The sequence below is a fragment of the Scyliorhinus torazame genome, chromosome 7 (assembly GCF_047496885.1).
Source record: "Scyliorhinus torazame isolate Kashiwa2021f chromosome 7, sScyTor2.1, whole genome shotgun sequence".
NCBI classification, from domain to species: Eukaryota; Metazoa; Chordata; class Chondrichthyes; order Carcharhiniformes; family Scyliorhinidae; genus Scyliorhinus; species Scyliorhinus torazame.
Window position 1 is genome coordinate 24691486 of NC_092713.1, and position 14158 is coordinate 24705643.

A 14158-nucleotide genomic window follows, 5' to 3' on the forward strand; every position below is an offset into this window, starting at 1 on the left:
GCATCGACTGGTTAGGACAAGGCAAAGGTCTTTAGTTAAAGCTAGTATCGTATTAACCCACAGTCTAAGTATGTTTAAACAGTTAATGATTCAATAAAATAGTGTTGCCCTATTTCAAGTGTTGGTGACCTGTATGTGATCCAGAACACCCAACACATCAACGCTTGGCTGATAAAGGGGTATAAACCTGCCTTGGATTGCTCCGTGTAACCAGGTCCCGGCGAGCCGGCAGCCTGCCCGATGCCCTGCCGGGATTGATTTTTGCATTGGCTGCAATGAAAAAACAAATGAGAAGTTTAAAATGGACTTTGGAGTTACGATGGGCTGTTCTGCGCAAAGCGCCAAGGCAAATTCAGACGCCAAAGAGAAAAGTAATGTCCAAGTTTCATTTCACTGCACTTGACAATTAGGTATTTGCAAATTTTCCTTGACCAGGTGAATAAGCCCTTGAAAGATTAATTGCACATGAGGAAATAGTGGAGACCGTGTTTTTAAAGAACCAAACCAAAACAAGCTGTCTGTTAATACATACACTACCATAATGAACTAAAATTTCCTAAGTTAAATAAGCCATCTCCCATTTCTCAGACAGTAATAGGGTGTACGAATGTCTCCTGACGTTGCTGCTATTTCAGGAATGTTAATAGCCACTGGACTAAATTATTCTCGTGTTTAAAAGAGTTGTGTTACTGACATTTTGTTTTATCAAAGTATACAATTAGACTTCATCCTTAATATCTCTGAGGCTGTCACATTTTCTGAACTCTATGGCATCGCTTGCCAGTCGCAATCAGAAATCGCTCTGTCCCTTCAGCTTAATGAAAAATAAGTACTTGGCCATAAACCTGTAGTCATCCTGTATCCAATCACATTGTCTTGAGTAATTAAAATGATTAGCTTAATTAGCTTAATTAACTAAATTTGACTACAGGACATGGCCATATGGTGAAGCAAAACAAAGATGGGAGCTAATTAAACTTAAAATAATGCAGGTTTTAATTAACTCAACCCCTAGGCATCAACATTTTCAAATTTATCCAAGCTGATAATTAAAAAGTCCTCTTGCCCAAGCAACATTCTTCTCCGAGCTAATTAAATCTGGAAATGAATTAGCAACATGAAGCTCCAAATATTAATTCCTGCTCGAAGATGACTTCACTTCCTAATGAAATTAATTAGCTGCAGTGGACCTTCAATCAGATGCCAAACACTGTCCATGAACATAGACCTCATGTAATCGAGAACCAGGCTCCAAGCCCTGGGGCAGGAATTTACAACAGCAATGAACAGTCTTCAGCTATGTGCCTCCCTTAATAACCAAATGAACATGTAGCTCTGTGTTTGCCAGCAGCACTCTCTCCCTCTCCCTCTCTCTCTCTCTCTCTCTTATTTAATGCTGCTGGTTTATCAACGCGACTAGTTAAACATTCTTTTGCTTAATGCTACTTGTTAGCATTAATGATAAGGTTGGCTGGCAGCGACGGCATTCTGGGGAAGAAGGAGTTTTCGGCAGAGAACAAAGGTTTATACAGGGTAGGAGCTGAAAGCTGTTCCGCATGTAATTCTTCACACTTTTCAGACACGGTGACCTTATTACCATTAAGTCGCTGGGCTTACCTGTTGCTGCTTAAACCAGTGATTGAAAAGTCAACTACGCAAATCCTATTAAGCGCTCTATAAAAACAGTGACCTCAGAGGAGCAGTAGCTCACAGTTTTGTCTGAAAGCAGCACACTTTCTTCCGCCTCTAAGACAGTGCAGGTTGAACTCTCTCGGTCAACCCTTTCTCGCTGAGGCGATGCAGGCCTTTGGCTTCTCGTCCTCTTTTCAATACCTCCCTCAGAACCTTCGAGGATGGTGACCACGTGGGCGCCTACGCAATCTTCACGTTAAAACCAAAAAATGTTTTTAATTATGAACTTTGCATGCGGTTTCGATTATTTGAACATTAACCAACCGTCGGCGGCCGTGCCGCCTTGTTGCCTCGGTCCTAAAGCTCTTGAATTCCTTCTTTTGTCCTCCTTTGAGACGCTTCTTACCACCTTACCTTCCAGCTCTTGGAAACCTGTCCCAATCGGGGCTGGTTTAGCACAGGGCTAAATAGTTGGCTTTTAAAGCAGACCAAGGCAGGCCAGCAGCACGGTTCAATTCCCGTACCAGCCTCCCCGAACAGGCGCCGGAATGTGGCGACTAGGGGCTTTTCACTTCATTTGAAGCCTACTTGTGACAATAAGCGATTTTCATTTCATTTTTTCCATTTCATTTTCATACCCTTGGGAAGCGCCGTGTGAGACTTCCCGATGATACAGGCGCAATGTGAATGCAGGTTGTTGTTCACCATCCTATTACTGCCATTTGTTTTCAACCGGGTCTTTCCTGAACAGATTCTGGAAGTTTCCCCAGGTGACTGCAGAGGCCTAAGTGAAAGCCTTTTTTTTTCCATTTAAAAAAAGATTTTGAGTACCCAATTCATTTTTTCCAGTTAAGGGGCAATTTAGCGTGGCCAATCCACCTACCCTGCACATCTTTGGGTTGTTGGAGCGAAACCCACGCAAACACGGGGAGAATGTGCAAACTCAATACCGACAGTGACCCAGAGCCGGGATCGAACCTGGGACCTCGGTGCCGTGAGGCAGCAGGGCTAACCACTGTGCCACCGTGCTGCCCTCGCCTCGCCTAATATAATAGCTGCTTAAGATATGCAGCATTTTGCACATTCTCCCCGTGTCTGCATGGGTTTCACCCCCACATTCCAAAGATGTGTTGGTTAGGTGGATTAGCGACGCTAAATTGCCCCTTAATTGGAAAAGAAAAATAATTGGGTATTCTAAATTTTAAAAAAAAGGTCTGCAGCATAGAGAGCCTATCATCCCCCTTCTCTGCCTCCTTCCCCGCCCCTCAGCAGTTTTCTACCCACTCCTGACATTTACTCGGGTGCAGTTGGAGAGTGATTCAGCAGCCCTTGATGAATCACAACAGAAGTGTGAGAGCCCCGGCAGAGAGTGTTGGCAGTAATTCAACTGTGGTGGAGAGATGGAGAGGGGAGTGCACACAGCTGAGCTCTATTCTGTCTTCAATCCACATCCATATGTATGAACATTTTAGCAGGTGTCACCAGATAGTGAGCAGGAACGGCTGATTTTGAGATTAGGCTATTAAGGGTTAGGGTACAAAGGTGGGGAGACAGTGTTAAATACAGATCAGCCATGGTATATGTGAATGGTAGAACAGGGACTGTTCAAGGGACTGAATAACTAAACCTATTCCTTTAAAAAAAAAATTTAGAGTACCTAATACATTTTTTCCAACTCAGGGGTAATTTAGCGTGGCCAATCCACCTAGCTTGCACATTTTTTGTGTTGTGGAGCCGAAACCCACACAAACACAGGGAGAATGTGCAGACTCCACACGGACAGTGACCCAGAGCTGGGATTGAACCTGGGACCGCGGTGCGGTGAGGCCGCAGTGCAAACCCTCTGCGCCACCGTGCTGCCCACTAACTCTACTCCTATGTTCTGACTGAGTCAGGGTGGGGAGTTTCCTCGGCTGCACAGAGACAGGTGTAGTCCTGGAAACTGGTTACGCTCCCACAAGATTGGAGAGGATTGTGGGTGAACCAACCAGTTACGCTCATAACTCCAAAGACACCCAAGCCTCTTTGACGTTCCACATCTGTCCATCAAACCGCTCATCCAAATGAATCACTCCCCATAAATGTGGCCAAGCCCCCAATCTCGAATGTGAGTATCTTTCAATTGCTACAATTTGTTGAGTGGGGATGACAATTGTGGGGATTTAGGTGTGGAGGGGCAGAGGTGAAAGTGGAGGGATTGGGTGTGTGCGCTGCGATGGTGGTTGGGTGTGTGGGCTGCGGGGGTGATTGGGTGTGTGGGCTGCGGGGGTGATTGGGTGTGTGGGCTGCGGGAGTGGTTTGGTGTGTGGGCTGCAGGGGTGCTTTAGTGTGTGGGCTGCGATGGTGGTTGGGTGTGTGGGCTGCGGGGTGGTTGGGTGTGTGGGCTGCGTGGTGGTTGGGTGTCTGGGCTGCGGGGTGGTTGGGTGTGTGGGCTGCGATGGTGGTTGGGTGTGTGGGCTGCAGGGGTGGTTGGGTGTGTGGGCTGCGGGGTGATTGGCTGTGTGGGCTGCGAGGGTGGTTGGGTGTGTGGGCTGCGGGGGTGGTTGGTGTGTGGGCTGCGGGGGTGATTGGGTGTGTGGGCTGTGTGGATAGTTGGGTGTGTGGGCTGCGGGGTCGTTGGGTGTGTGGGCTGCGGGGGTGGTTGGGTGTGTGGGCTGCGGGGTGGTTGGGTGTGTGGGCTGCGGGGGTGGTTGGGTGTGTGGGCTGCGGAGGTGGTTGGGTGTGTGGGCTGTGTGGATAGTTGGGTGTGTGGGCTGCGGGGTCGTTGGGTGTGTGGGCTGCGGAGGTGGTTGGGTGTGTGGGCTGCGGGGTGGTTGGGTGTGTGGGTTGTGGGGTGGTTGGGTGTGTGGGCTGCTGGGTGGTCGGGTGTGTGGGCTGCGGGGGTGGTTGGGTGTGTGGGCTGCGGGTGTAGTTGGGTGTGTGGGTTGCAGGAGTGGTTGGATTTGTGGGTTGCCGGGTGGTCGGGTGTGTGGGCCGCGGGGGTGGTTGGGTGAGTGGGCTGCGGGGTGATTGGCTGTGTGGGCTGCGAGGGTGGTTGGGTGTGTGGGCTGCGGGGGTGGTTGGTGTGTGGTCTGCGGGGGTGATTGGGTGTGTGGGCTGTGTGGATAGTTGGGTGTGTGGGCTGCGGGGTCGTTGGGTGTGTGGGCTGCGGGGTGATTGGCTGTGTGGGCTGCGAGGGTGGTTGGGTGTGTGGGCTGCGGGGGTGGTTGGTGTGTGGGCTGCGGGGGTGGTTGGTGTGTGGTCTGCGGGGGTGATTGGGTGTGTGGGCTGTGTGGATAGTTGGGTGTGTGGGCTGCGAGGTCGTTGGGTGTGTGGGCTGCGGGGGTGGTTGGGTGTGTGGGCTGTGTGGATAGTTGGGTGTGTGGGCTGCGGGGTCGTTGGGTGTGTGGGCTGCGGGGGTGGTTGGGTGTGTGGGCTGTGTGGATAGTTGGGTGTGTGGGCTGCGGGGTGGTTGGTGTGTGGGCTACGGGGATGGTTGGGTGTGTGGGCTGCGGGGGTGGTTGCGTGTGTGGGCTGCGGGGTGGTTGGGTGTGTGGGCTGCGGGCGTGGTTGGGTGTGTGGGCTGCGGGGTGGTTGGGTGTGTGGGCTGCGGGGGTGGTTGGGTGTGTGGGCTGCGGGGGTGGTTGTGTGTGTGGGCTGCGGGGTGGTTGGGTGTGTGGGCTGCGGGGGTGGTTGGGTGTGTGGGCTGCGGGGTGGTTGGGTGTGTGGGCTGCGGGTGGTTGGGTGTGTGGGCTGCGGGGTGGTTGGGTGTGTGGGCTGCGGGGTGGTTGGGTGTGTGGGCTGTGGGGTGGTTGGGTGTGTGGGCTGCTGGGTGGTCGGGTGTGTGGGCTGCGGGGGTGGTTGGGTGTGTGGGCTGCGGGTGTAGTTGGGTGTGTGGGTTGCAGGAGTGGTTGGGTGTGTGGGCTGCGGGGGTAGTTGGGTGTGTGGGCTGCGGGGGTGGTTGGGTGTGTGGGCTGCGGGGGTGGTTGGGTGTGTGGGCCGCGGGGGTGGTTGGGTGTGTGGGCTGCGGGTGTAGTTGGGTGTGTGGGTTGCGGGGGTGGTTGGGTGTGTGGGCTGCGGGGTGGTTCGGTGTGTGGGCTGCGGGGGTGGTTGGGCTGCGGGGTGGTTGGGTGTGTGGGCTGCGGGGGTGGTTGGGTGGTTGGGCTGCGGGGGTGGTTGGGTGTGTGGGCTGCGGGGGTGGTTGGGTGTGTGGGCTGTGGGGGTGGTTGGGTGTGTGGGCTACGGGGGTGGTTGGGCTGCGGGGTGGTTGGGTGTGTGGGCTGCGGGGGTGGTTGGGTGTGTGGGCTGCGGGGTGGTTGAGTGTGTGGGCTGCAGGGTGGTTGGGTGTGTGGGTTGCGGGGGTGGTTGGGCTGCGGGGTGGTTGGGTGTGTGGGTTGCGGGGGTGGTTAGGTGTGTGTGCTGCGGGAGTGGCTGGGTGTGTGGGTTGCGGTGGTGGTTGGGTGTGTGGGCTGCGGGGGTGGTTGGGAGTGTGGGCTGCGGGGTGGTTGGGTGTGTGGGCTGCGGGGGTGGTTGGGTGTGTGGGTTGCGGGGTGGTTGGTTGTGTGGGCTGTGGGGGTGGTTGGGTGTGTGGGCTGTGGGGGTGGTTGGGTGTGTGGGCTGCGGGGGTGGTTGGGTGTGTGGGCTGCGGGGGTGGTTGGGTGTGTGGGTTGCGGCGGTTGATGGGTGTGTGGGCTGCGGCGTGGTTGGGTGTGTGGTCTGCGGGGGTCGTTGGGTGTGTGGGCTGCGGGGGTGGTTGGGTGTGTGGGTTGCGGGGGTGGTTGGGTGTGTGGGCTGCGGGGGTGGTTGGGTGTGTGGGTTGCGGGGGTGGTTGGGTGTGTGGGTTGCGGGGGTGGTTGGGTGTGTGGGCTGCGGAGGTGGTTGAGTGTGTGGGCTGCGGGGGTGGTTGGGTGTGTGGGTTGCGGCGTGGTTGGGTGTGTGGGTTGCGGGGGTGGTTGGGTGTGTGGGCTGCGGGGATGGTTGGGTGTGTGGGCTGTGTGATGATTGGGTGTGTGGGCTGCAGGGGTGGTTGGGTGTTAGGGCTGCGGGGGTAGTTGGGTATGTGGATTGCAGGAGTGGTTGGGTGTGTGGGCTGTCGGCTGCTAGGTGTGTGGGATGAGGGGGTGGTTGGGTGTGTGGGTTGCGGGTGTTGTTGGGTGTGTGGGCTGCGGGGGTGGTTGGGTGTGTGGGTTGCGGGTGTTGTTGGGTGTGTGGGCTGCCGGGTGGTTTGGTGTGTGGGCTGCGGGGGTGGTTGGGCTGCCGGGTGGTTGGGCTGTGGGGGTGGTTGGGTGTGTGGGCTGCGGGGTGGTTGGGTGTGTGGGCTGCGGGGGTTGTTGGGTGGTTGGGCTGCTGGAGTGGTTGGGTGTGTGGGCTGCGGGGGTGGTTGGGTGTTTGGGCTGCGTGATGATTGGGTGTGTGGGTTGCGGGGATGGTTGGGTGTGTGGGCTGCGGGGGTGGTTGGGTGTGTGGGCTGCGGGGGTGGTTGGGTGTGTGGGCTGCGGGTGTGGTTGGGTGTGTGGGCTGCGGGTGTGGTTGGGTGTGTGGGCTGCGGGTGTGGTTGGGTGTGTGGGTTGCGGGGGCGGTTAGGTGTGTGTGCTGCGGGGGTGGCTGGGTGTGTGGGCTGTGTGATGATTGTGTGTGTGGGTTGCGGGGGTGGTTGGGTGTGTGGGCTGCGGGGTGGTAAGGTGTGTGAGCTGCGGGGGTGGTTGGGTGTGTGGGTTGCAGGAGTGGTTGGGCTGCGGGGATGGCGGGCTGCGGGGGTGGTTGGGTGTGTGGGCTGCGGGGGTGGTTGGGTGTGTGGGCTGCGGGGGTGGTTGGGTGTGTGGGCTGCGGGGATGGTTGGGTGTGTGGGCTGCGGGGATGGTTGGGTGTGTGGGCTGCGCGGTGGTTGGGTGTGTGGGCTGCGGGGTGGTTGGGTGTGTGGGTTGCGGGGGTGGTTGGGTGTGTGGGCTGCGGGGATGGTTGGGTGTGTGGGCTGCGCGGTGGTTGGGTGTGTGGGCTGCGGGGTGGTTGGGTGTGTGGGTTGCGGGGGTGGTTGGGTGTGTGGGCTGCGGGGTGGTTGGGTGTGTGGGTTGCGGGGGTGGTTGGGTGTGTGGGCTGCGGGGTGGTTGGGTGTGTGGGTTGCGGGGTGGTTGGGTGTGTGGGATGTGGGTGTGGTTGGGTGTGTGGGCTGCGGGGGTGGTTGGGGGTGTGGGCTGCGGGGGTGGTTGGGTGTGTGGGCTGCGGGGGTGGTTGGGTGTGTGGGCTGCGGGGGTGGTTGGGTGTGTGGGCCGCGCGGTGGTTGGGTGTGTGGGCTGCGGGGTGGTTGGGTGTGTGGGTTGCGGGGGTGGTTGGGTGTGTGGGCTGCGGGGGTGGTTGGGTGTGTGGGTTGCGGGGTGGTTGGGTGTGTGGTTTGCGGGGGTGGTTGGGTGTGTGGGCTGCGGGGGTGGTTGGGTGTGTGGGTTGCGGGGGTGGTTGGGTGTGTGGGTTGCGGGGATGGTTGGGTGTGTGGGCTGCGGGGTGGTTGGGTGTGTGGGCTGCGGGGGTGGTTGGGTGTGTGGGTTGCGGGGATGGTTGGGTGTGTGGGCCGCGCGGTGGTTGGGTGTGTGGGTTGCGGGGGTGGTTGGGTGTGTGGGTTGCGGGGATGGTTGGGTGTGTGGGCCGCGCGGTGGTTGGGTGTGTGGGCTGCGGGGGTGGTTGGGTGTGTGGGTTGCGGGGGTGGTTGGGTGTGTGGGCTGCGGGGGTGGTTGGGTGTGTGGGTTGCGGGGGTGGTTGGGTGTGTGGGTTGCGGGGGTGGTTGGGTGTGTGGGTTGCGGGGGTGGTTGGGTGTGTGGGTTGCGGGGGTGGTTGGGTGTGTGGGTTGCGGGGATGGTTGGGTGTGTGGGTTGCGGGGATGGTTGGGTGTGTGGGCTGCGGGGGTGGTTGGGTGTGTGGGCTGCGGGAGTGGCTGGGTGTGTGGGTTGCGGTGGTGGTTGGGTGTGTGGGCTGCGGGGGTGGTTGGGTGTGTGGGCTGCGGGGTGGTTGGGTGTGTGGGCTGCGGGGGTGGTTGGGTGTGTGGGTTGCGGGGTGGTTGGTTGTGTGGGCTGTGGGGGTGGTTGGGTGTGTGGGCTGTGGGGTGGTTGGGTGTGTGGGCTGCGGGGGTGGTTGGGTGTGTGGGCTGCGGGGGTGGTTGGGTGTGTGGGTTGCGGCGGTTGATGGGTGTGTGGGCTGCGGCGTGGTTGGGTGTGTGGTCTGCGGGGGTCGTTGGGTGTGTGGGCTGCGGGGGTGGTTGGGTGTGTGGGTTGCGGGGGTGGTTGGGTGTGTGGGCTGCGGGGGTGGTTGGGTGTGTGGGTTGCGGGGGTGGTTGGGTGTGTGGGTTGCGGGGGTGGTTGGGTGTGTGGGCTGCGGAGGTGGTTGAGTGTGTGGGCTGCGGGGGTGGTTGGGTGTGTGGGTTGAGGGGTTGGTTGGGTGTGTGGGCTGCGGGGTGGTTGGGTGTGTGGGCTGCGGGGGTGGTTGGGTGTGTGGGTGCGGCGGTGGTTGGGTGTGTGGGCTGCGGCGTGGTTGGGTGTGTGGGTTGCGGGGGTGGTTGGGTGTGTGGGCTGCGGGGATGGTTGGGTGTGTGGGCTGTGTGATGATTGGGTGTGTGGGCTGCGGGGGTGGTTGGGTATGTGGATTGCAGGAGTGGTTGGGTGTGTGGGCTGTCGGCTGCTAGGTGTGTGGGATGAGGGGGTGGTTGGGTGTGTGGGTTGCGGGTGTTGTTGGGTGTGTGGGCTGCGGGGGTGGTTGGGTGTGTGGGTTGCGGGTGTTGTTGGGTGTGTGGGCTGCCGGGTGGTTTGGTGTGTGGGCTGCGGGGGTGGTTGGGCTGCCGGGTGGTTGGGCTGTGGGGGTGGTTGGGTGTGTGGGCTGCGGGGTGGTTGGGTGTGTGGGCTGCAGGGGTGGTTGGGTGTGTGGGCTGCGGGGGTTGTTGGGTGGTTGGGCTGCAGGAGTGGTTGGGCTGTGGGGGTGGTTGGGTGTGTGGGCCGCGGGGGTGGTTGGGTGTGTGGGCTGCGGGGGTGGTTGGGTGTTTGGGCTGCGTGATGATTGGGTGTGTGGGTTGCGGGGATGGTTGGGTGTGTGGGCTGCGGGGGTGGTTGGGTGTGTGGGCTGCGGGGGTGGTTGGGTGTGTGGGCTGCGGGTGTGGTTGGGTGTGTGGGCTGCGGGGGTGGTTGGGTGTGTGGGCTGCGTGATGATTGGGTGTGTGGGTTGCGGGGGCGGTTAGGTGTGTGTGCTGCGGGGGTGGCTGGGTGTGTGGGCTGTGTGATGATTGTGTGTGAGAGTTGCGGGGGTGGTTGGGTGTGTGAGCTGCGGGGGTGGTTGGGTGTGTGGGTTGCAGGAGTGGTTGGGCTGCGGGGATGGCGGGCTGCGGGGGTGGTTGGGTGTGTGGGCTGCGGGGGTGGTTGGGTGTGTGGGCTGCGTGGTGGTTGGGTGTGTGGGCTGCGGGGGTGGTTGGGTGTGTGTGCTGCGGGGTGGTTGGGTGTGTGGGTTGCGGGGGTGGTTGGGTGTGTGGGCTGCGGGGGTGGTTGGGTGTGTGGGCTGCGGGGTGGTTGGGTGTGTGGGTTGCGGGGGTGGTTGGGTGTGTGGGCTGCGGGGTGGTTGGGTGTGTGGGTTGCGGGGTGGTTGGGTGTGTGGGATGTGGGTGTGGTTGGGTGTGTGGGCTGCGGGGGTGGTTGGGTGTGTGGGCTGCGGGGGTGGTTGGGTGTGTGGGCTGCGGGGGTGGTTGGGTGTGTGGGCTGCGGGGGTGGTTGGGTGTGTGGGCCGCGCGGTGGTTGGGTGTGTGGGTTGCGGGGGTGGTTGGGTGTGTGGGTTGCGGGGATGGTTGGGTGTGTGGGCTGCGGGGTGGTTGGGTGTGTGGGCTGCGGGGGTGGTTGGGTGTGTGGGCTGCGGGGGTGGTTGGGTGTGTGGGTTGCGGGGGTGGTTGGGTGTGTGGGCTGCGTGGTGGTTGGGTGTGTGGGCTGCGGGGGTGGTTGGGTGTGTGGGCTGCGGAGGTAGTTGGGTGTGTGGGCTGCGGGGGTGGTTGGGTGTGTGAGTTGCGGGGATGGTTGGGTGTGTGGGCTGCGCGGTGGTTGGGTGTGTGGGTTGCGGGGATGGTTGGGTGTGTGGGCTGCGGGGATGGTTAGGTGTGTGGGCTGCGCGGTGGTTGGGTGTGTGGGTTGCGGGGATGGTTGGGTGTGTGGGCTGCGGGGGTGGTTGGGTGTGTGGGCTGCGGGGGTGGTTGGGTGTGTGGGTTGCGGGGGTGGTTGGGTGTGTGGGCTGCGGGGTGGTTGAGTGTGTGTGCTGCCCGGTGGTTGGGTGTGTGTGATGCGGGGGTGGTTGGGTGTGTGGGCTGCGGGGGTGGTTGGGTGTGTGGGTTGCGGGGGAGGTTGGGTGTGTAGGCTGCGGGGGTGGTTGGGTGTGTGGGCTGCGGGGTAGTTGGGTGTGTGGGCTGCGGGGGTGGTTGGGTGTGTGGGCTGCGGGGTGGTTGGGTGTGTGGGCTGCGGGGGTGGTTGGGTGTGTGGGCTGCGGGGGTGGTTGGGTGTGTGGGCTGCGGGGGTGGTTGGGCGTGTGGGTTGGGATCCTTACCGAGACCAGCTCCATATTTATTGTTTCTTTGAATAGATTTTAATGGCATCGGTGAAAGTCACCTGAAAAATTGAACAGCGTCCCAGATTTGAGATCCTTGAACCAGCTGTGTCCAATATGCACACTAAGATAAATCTTTTGTGAGGAAGAGTATCGTGTGGGTTTGGGACTTTCCTTGGTCTCGGATTCGTTCCCTGATTTGAACCCAGTGTTAATTTTCACATATCCCAATGAAGTTGGGAGGATCTTTGGGGAATAACTCATGAAAATAGGCAAATAGTCTAACCTCCGCATTGCATTCAAAGAGGAAACTACAGTCACAGCCAGGGCTCAGCGAAGGCCTAAAATATAACCCAGGTTCTGCCATGTCTCTGATGCGAACCTCTACGGAGAAACTGTGGGGTGCATTTGTACATGGGGATTTGTATAATGAGAGTGGCAGAGACAGAGTTGGAATATACTCTTTACCGAGAGGTAGCACGTTGGACATCCTGGCCAAAATATAAAAACCCCATGGGCTCCCCAAGGAGTCCTGCAGGTTGAGGAAACACTTCTCTGAGAGTCTGCACGTCCGACCCATAAATACCACACAAATTCATTCTGTTCCCATAGGGTCCACAAGAACCCTATTAATTTAATAGATCCATTTAAAATGCTTATAGTGGGCTCCTTTCATTTCAAGAAAAAAATGAATTTACCAGCATTCTAATTAAGAATCATGCAAGCATTTGGTACAAAGTCCTTATTATGTGTAAGTATTACACTTAAAGTAGCAGCAAAGGTTAACTGAAGTGGACCAATTACTGAAATATACGAGATGGTGAAACATATCTGACTACTGCAGCGCGATTCATTACGAAGACACTCGTGGTTCCGCTGTTCCCTTCCCCGCTGGCTCCAGCTTGACTCCTTGCCGACACAAGGCTCCCCGGTTGCTCGTCTTGAGTTCCTCCAGTGCCTTTTTGTGCAAGCATTTGGAGGCTCCGAAGCAGGAAATGAAATAATCCAACACTTGTACAGACATGAAAGTGTCCATCTGGCAGGCAGGGTTATCCAACTCGGTAAGCACAGCCTCACTTTTGTCCTTGCATTGCAGAAGGAAAGCAAACAGTACGAGGGCTGCGTGTAGTCTCTCTTTCCCGCCTGTGTACAGTGTTGGCACAGAGCTGGCAGTCGCCTACATTCCCCAACTCTTAACATGTTTGTACAATGTTCCTTTGTCAGCTGATACGTGCTTTCGAGCTATTATTAACTTAGTTCCTTTTTACAAAGTATTGCTGCGTCCATTTTTTCCAGAAAGTGCTATCGTTAAGGTTCAGACTCAGCAACGTACAGTTCGCAGAACCACTGACTTCCAGAGTGCAAGCGTGATACATTTTGTGTGGAGGTGTGCTGCACAACTTAACCAGGCCTTAAAGAGCAGGAAGCTCAGTTTAAGAGTCTCCCTCCTTTCTGCTATTGCATTCTTGCCCTTTAGAATCCACACCTTTTCAGTGACAGTTACCCTGCAAATATAGAATGCAAGCAAGCTTGGGCAGGTTCCTACTTCTCATAAAGGTTCTTGTCCATGCTGACTCGCAATAAAGGCTCGATTCTTTTTGAGATTTCTTCCCATTCCAGAAGCTAAATGAGTCACCAAGAGTCAATCTGTTTTCCTTTGTCGCCGGGAGGAGGAGGTGGGGGAGGTGGGTGGGGGGGAGGAAGTCTTATCCTTGAGTCTTGGCCTTGCATGTGCTGTTCCACTCAGACACACAGCTCCAGGCCAAGGCCCTTACTCGGTCTGGCTGCCTGCTTGCCTGCTTCCATCCTGCTCACGGCAGCTGCTGTTGGGTTCTGACCAGGCAGCCACAGGAGGTTCCTACCTCTGTCACGTTTCTCCAAACTTCTTCCCCTGATGGAGAACGAGGACATTCTGGCTTTGCTGTACTTGCTGGTGCAGCAATAGATGAGAGTCCTGGAACGAAAAAGACACACATGCCTTTATTTAACAGAAGCAGGGAACTCAAATTAAACCACAGCGTGCTGCAGATGCCAGCGACACATTGCCCAATGATTAGAAAAGATGTATTCTGCAAAATTATGCCCCACTGTAAGAATTAACTAATGTGCATTTATCATATTTTAATAAGTGCTGGACTATTGAGAGAAATCTGCCGTAATTTTATTTGCTGCAAGCTGGAGGGATGTACGTGCTGACAGACAGATGTTAACTTGTTAACTATTTGTAGATTGCTCGTGAATACAAGCTTTGTGATCGCAGCTTTGTTCTATTGTGTCACTGCATGGTTCAGCACTGCGTACAGCACACCACGAGAACAGCCATCTGCATTTGTACGACACCTTCAACAGAGCAAAAAAAATCCCCAAGGCGCTCCACGGGCATGTTATCGGACAGGACGTTTCGCACTCGCCCACATGAGGAGCCATTAGGACAGAGAATCAAACACGTGGTCAAAAGTTAGAGTTTAAGGTGCATCATGAAGGCAGAGGATGAGGTAGAGAAGTAGAGGGGGTTTAGGAAAGGAATTCCAGATCTTTGTACTGAGGCAGCTGAAGGCATAGCCAATTGGTATTGCAAAGGAAATTGAGGAGGCACATAGCTTCAGCTTGGGATTGGGGTTGCATTGCTCATTTAGATGCAGCAATGGCCTGCTACCCATCAGTGTTAAAGTACAACCAGATTGTAACAAATGATTAATCTGTTACACAAACCGAATCAATTAGCCCCGTACATTTTCTTTCTCCATCACAAACAAAATCCAATGTGGGAATTTAGCAAAAAAAAACATCTTTATCCAGAGAATGGTTAGAAAGAAAGTACTCCCAACCACAGGGAGCAGTTGGAGCAAATAGCATAATTGCACTCAAAGGGCAGCCTGGTAAACACATGGAGGAGAAAGAAATTGAAGGATATGTTGATGGCGTTCAATACAGAACGGTGGGGAAGAATAGTGTAATCACAGGAATGTTCCCCTGGGGCCAAATGGCCTGTTCC

General features: G+C 56.9%; 1 protein-coding gene across 1 annotated transcript in view; it reads right to left on the bottom strand.

Moving 5' to 3' along the window:
- Positions 1–11761: 11761 nt before the first annotated feature.
- LOC140426097 (uncharacterized) overlaps positions 11762–14158 on the bottom strand; it is a 309460-nt gene continuing 307063 nt past the window's right edge. The window contains exon 5 of the mRNA XM_072510447.1: positions 11762–13117. Within this exon, the coding sequence (XP_072366548.1) occupies positions 12907–13117 (211 nt within the window). The 3' untranslated portion in view covers positions 11762–12906. The remainder of the gene's footprint in view (positions 13118–14158) is intronic.